The 5,116-nt window shown below is 37.6% G+C and overlaps 1 protein-coding gene across 1 annotated transcript in view; it reads right to left on the reverse strand.

The window, feature by feature from the left end:
- Positions 1–3,093: 3,093 nt before the first annotated feature.
- The window catches only part of LOC116098422 (solute carrier organic anion transporter family member 1A1-like), a 40,762-nt gene continuing 38,739 nt past the window's right edge, over positions 3,094–5,116 (reverse strand). Inside the window, exon 14 of the mRNA XM_031381043.1 lies at positions 3,094–4,219. Coding sequence (XP_031236903.1) covers positions 4,000–4,219 — 220 coding nt within the window. The 3' untranslated portion in view covers positions 3,094–3,999. The remainder of the gene's footprint in view (positions 4,220–5,116) is intronic.

Consider the following 5,116-nt stretch of genomic DNA (forward strand, 5'->3'; position numbering starts at 1 on the left):
GTGTATCAACCTTTCTCACTACATAAATGTGACTCATGATTTGATTCTACTGATCTAGAGCCAGTAATGAATGTGATGTCTAAAAATAGAAAGAAAGAAGGAAAGAAAGACAGACAGACCGAAAGAAAGAAGAAAAGAAGAAAAGAAAGAAAGAAAGAAAGAAAGAAAGAAAGAAAGAAAGAAAGAGAGAGAGAGAGAGAGAGGGAGGGAGGGAAGGAGGAAGGAAGGAAGGAAGGAAGGAAGGAAGGAAGGAAGGAAGGATGGATGGACAGAAGGACGGAAGGACTGAAGGAAGGAAGGAACCCATTTCATTCTAGACATCGGCCTTGGTACCTACCAGTCATTTGTCTCTGACTCTAAACTCTGGAGATAAATTCCCGGTAACTCTGGTTCAGTGATGCATCCTCAACTCAGAAACCCGTGACCAGATACTTGTGCTATGACCGCCTTTTGTCTTCTGTGGCCTGCTTGTGAAGACATTCAGATCATCTTGACTACATAATCTCAGCAGAACAAAACAGCTCTTAACTTGCTTGTACAGATACTCAAGGTATTGTGATTTTTACCTTTACAAATCTTTCCCTTACTACCACCCCTCTTGGAAAACTCAAGACTTGCTCAGAAATTATTGTCCTGCTAACAGTAATAAGTAAATCTTTGAACTTTAATGGGATTGACTCTATGGTCTTTTCTCAAGTGTCAAGAACTATATAACAATGCCTCTTATTTACCTAACTTGATTGTAGTTCACAGATTCTCTAGCCAAACGTGGTAATTTTTATTGTAAATAGCCCTCATAGACTCATAGGAAGTGGCACTGTTTGGATATGTGACCTTGTTGAAGGAAGTATGTCACTGTGGGTAGGCTTTGAGGTTTCAAGTGTTCAAGCCAGGCCTAGGGACTCTCTTTCTAGTGCCTGTTGATCCAGATGAAGAAATCTCAGATTTCTCCAATACCATGTCTCCCTGCATACCTTCATTTTTCCCATCATGATAATAATAGACTCAGCCTCTTAACTTGTTTAGACACTGATGGCAATTGTTAACTTTCCACCATTCTATGAATCAGCACACTATACCTTCACTAAGGGGACAGAATCCCCCACCTTTGCAATCATTTAGGTGATCAGAAAACAATAAATGAGGGACTCAATTTCGTTCTCTTCTACAAAAGCCATTACTTATTATTAATTTGCTTTTAATTATACATAGTTCTTGATGAAAAATGTCTCTTATCATGTATATTTGTACTGAAGAAAAAAATCTAAGACATAAATTAAAATGAAAGATCAACGTATAGGCCTTTGTTCTTTCTGCTTTCTCTCACAATGGCCTGGACACAAGCACGTGATCATGTAAACATCTATTTGGTTTCTTTTGTAGTGAACTGAGCTGTGCTAACCAACTCATATGATACAGCATAACTTATCAAGGTCCATTCCACGCCAAGGCAAACAAGACATGATTATCTCCTTCCCTTTCTGTTTCTTTTTCCAGCTTCTGTGATTTTTGAAGTTATGTTTTTTAACTAGAATTAATTATTTATGACTAAATGCCTAGCATGTAAGCTTGAGCTTCTTCCCTGACTAGCTTATAACTTACATTAGCACATTTAAACCATTCTACATGTACTATATTTTAGTTACCTGTCTTCAGTTTCAAGCTTCTAACTCCTCCAAGCCAGATAGGGAATCTTCCTACCCTGATTATCTCTCTCTGCTGGATGTCTCTCCTTCTAATCCTGCCTCAGCTCATTGGCCATCAAACTTTTATTGAGAGATGATACCACCACTCAATAAATGAGAGATTCTTTCTACAGGGCCAATGGATTATGGCCTAAGACACCTGGAGACAAGAGCAAAATAAACCTTTCCGTCTTAGAAATAGATTGGTTATAGTTCAAGTAGCCGAAATCTGTCAACATGGACATTCTGGCTCCCACAAGGAGCTGCTGAGATTGTACCTGCCTTCATTCTGCCCTAGCCTGGAGAGATTCTCACTTCACTGTGCATAAATAACCATAGTATACTGACCTCCACTCCTCACCTTCCTTACTTCATCCTCCCCATCTTTAGGGATTCATTCCAGTTTTATATATCCACTTTCATTACAAAGGGAAGGATGGTAAGGAACATAAGAGAATAGTTCTGGCCATGCTACGATATTGAGCCACAACTCTGAATTACCAGCAAGGTCCTTTGTTCCTTAAAAGTCTTTATTCTTTATCAGACACAATGTAAGATGGCTTCTGCATCAGTCACTTCTCACCACTGTGAGAAAAACATCACAAAGCAACTTTTAAAACAAAGATTTTTTTTTTGGCTTATGATTGCAGAGGGATTGTAGCTCCTTGTGGCATGGAGGTATGATAGTGAGCAGCAGGCGCAGTGACTAGAGCTTGAAGCTAAGATTTCATATCCTCCTGGACAATGAAGAGTATGAACTGGAAGTAGGGTCAGGCTCTTAATCTCAGAACTAATCTCAGTGATGTATTTTTTTCCTTCAAGGATGTACCTGCCCAACCCTCCTGAAGCGGCATTATCAACAGGAAAGCGAATGCCCTACTGCCCCATTGCTCTAGTTGAAAATGGGCACTTCATATTCAAACCACTACAAATTGATTTTGTTTCTTTTACAAATACTTTGAATTTTATTAAGCCAAATTTCCTTTTAGCAAGAGTCACTGCTTAAAATGAATTCCTTCTCCTTCTCTCTCTCTCTCTCTCTCTCTCTCTCTTTGCACATATAGTTTAGGGTGGGGCATGTACACCACAGTACAGGATTGGAAGGCATAAACTAACTTGTAGTTCTCTTCTTCTACCATATTGACCCCAGTGATCAAACCCACCTTGTCAGGCTTGGTAGCAAATGCCCCTTTCCATTGAACTATCTGCTTGGTCTCACTTTAAAGGTTGTACTCTGATTTTGAAATTTAATAGCCATGTTGTTTTTATTCATGTTATAGTTTAATTTTAATTATAAATTCATAAATTTATTATAATTTATTATAAAATTATAGTTATACGTTTAAACATGTTATCATTTTATTCATGTGTTCTGAGAACACATGAAAACAAAAAAAGACCACTGAGCCAAAGAGGCATTCTGAGTATGAGAAAGTAGTCTTTGAGACATCTTATACTGCATCAGCCCTGATTTATTTTCATTTATTTCTTATTTTATTTTATTTTATCTATTATTGTCAGTAGTTTACTCCACCTTTTGGTTCAGTGCAGGGCTGCACACATGCTAGGCAAGCAGTGGACCACTAAGGAACAACTTAGTCTTTACAAAGGAACTTCGAAAGAACTGGCTTTCTCAAATAGTTGCTTCTAAGAAAGAATTTCATGAACGGCTCTGAGTTGCTAGGGAAAATAGGTCCAACAATCCTTGCAATGTGATTTTTAATATCCTGGCTAAGTTTATCAGTGATCTAAACAAAATTATCAAATGTGTAACAGGGGTAAAGGAAGAAGGGACTGAAAACAGAAGGTGACACATCAGGAAACATCGAATCTTAGAAGCATATGTCTAAAATAATAAAAATTTGACAACTACTAATATAGACATATGCAGACATCTTGAACATAGAAAAGATAACTTTCTCAATGTGGCCTAACCAGAATGCATATTTTCAGCTCTAAATACCTCCAGTATTGAAGTATAAATTCAGTGGAATTAAATACTGCTTCAGGAATAGGGAAGTTTTAAACTTCTTTGAAGATGTGTAGGAAACACAAACTTCCCTTGATTGAGTTAAAAGAGAAAGTGCTGTGTGCAAATAAAGTTCAGCGTGTGCATCACCATAGAGATCTTATCTGAGAAAATCTTAAGTGGTACTCTGATGTTCAGAAAGTGCTATCAGTAATTGTTTTTATCACAAATAAAAATATTTGTTGAGTTCCTTGATGGTAAAAGTTCCTATCGTACATCTCATGATTGAGGGGAAGTGAAATGTGCATTCTGTTCATGGCCTTGCACAGGCCAGTAGAAAACTCATTACAGCTTAGTTTTCAGTTCTCCATCATTCTCAATATTAGGATTTCTGGGCGCATCTGTGCACTCGCCTTCACTCCCTGTGAGCTTCATCTCTGCGGGTTCAGTTTCTGAAGAGTTGATGTCCCCAGGGAACTGGAACTTCCTCATAAGTATCAGAATGAAGATGACAGGGAGATAGCTTGATCCTCTTAGTGCTACAGGCAACCCCAGGAAAATGCGCCTATTGAAAAGAATAATGTGTATCACATTTTAATATTTTTAGTGAAAGCTAATTTTGTGTATTCTTACAGATCCTTTATTCTTTGATGAAAAACATTTAAGGATTATTTTGCTTATGTGCATTATATAATCTACTTTGCTGAGTTTTAATTATGTTTGTTAAAATGGCAAATTTTTCCAATATAAAAGTTTAAACCCATTTTCTTCATTTGGGTGATGCCTAGTTTTCATTGTCAACTTTATTAAATTTGGGATCATTATAGAAATATATCTCTGGGTGTGTCTATAAAGATGTTGCCTTCAGACAAGTTTCGCTAATGATAAATTTCTACTATTGAATGTGAGCATCATGCCCTGGCATTCTAACACTTGATGCTTCCTGATGGAACATGTAACATGGCCAGACCACTCAAACTCTGCCAGCAAATCTCCTGTGCTATTACCTCACAGTTGGCCACAGTGCTTCCCCAGCCATTTTTACCTGTTCTCCGAAATACTGAGTAAAAACCCCATATCATGTTAACGGAAATCTTCTTTACTGTTTTGTTCACACATGTTTAAAGTAACATAAAATCACTTTTCAAGTTTTCTCTCTCCGGGCAGTGGTGGCACATGCATTTAATCCCAGCACGTAGGAGGCAGAGGCAGGTGGACTTCTAAGTTTGAGGCCAGCCTGGTCTACAGAGTGAGTTCCAGGACAGTCGGGGCTACACAGAGAAACCCTGTCTCAAAAAAAAAGAAAGAAAGAATCAAGTTTTCTCTCCTACTCAGCACTAACATGCTGTGTTCCACCAGTGCATTTTGTAAAATTGAAATCTTTGCATGTAAAGATTAGGTCCTATTAGTCGTGTTTATATAGTTATAAATTCAGTTTGTTCATTTTCTTTTTTTTTTTTTT

Source organism: Mastomys coucha, unplaced genomic scaffold (genome assembly GCF_008632895.1).
Source record: "Mastomys coucha isolate ucsf_1 unplaced genomic scaffold, UCSF_Mcou_1 pScaffold20, whole genome shotgun sequence".
In the NCBI taxonomy this organism is placed as follows: domain Eukaryota; kingdom Metazoa; phylum Chordata; class Mammalia; order Rodentia; family Muridae; genus Mastomys; species Mastomys coucha.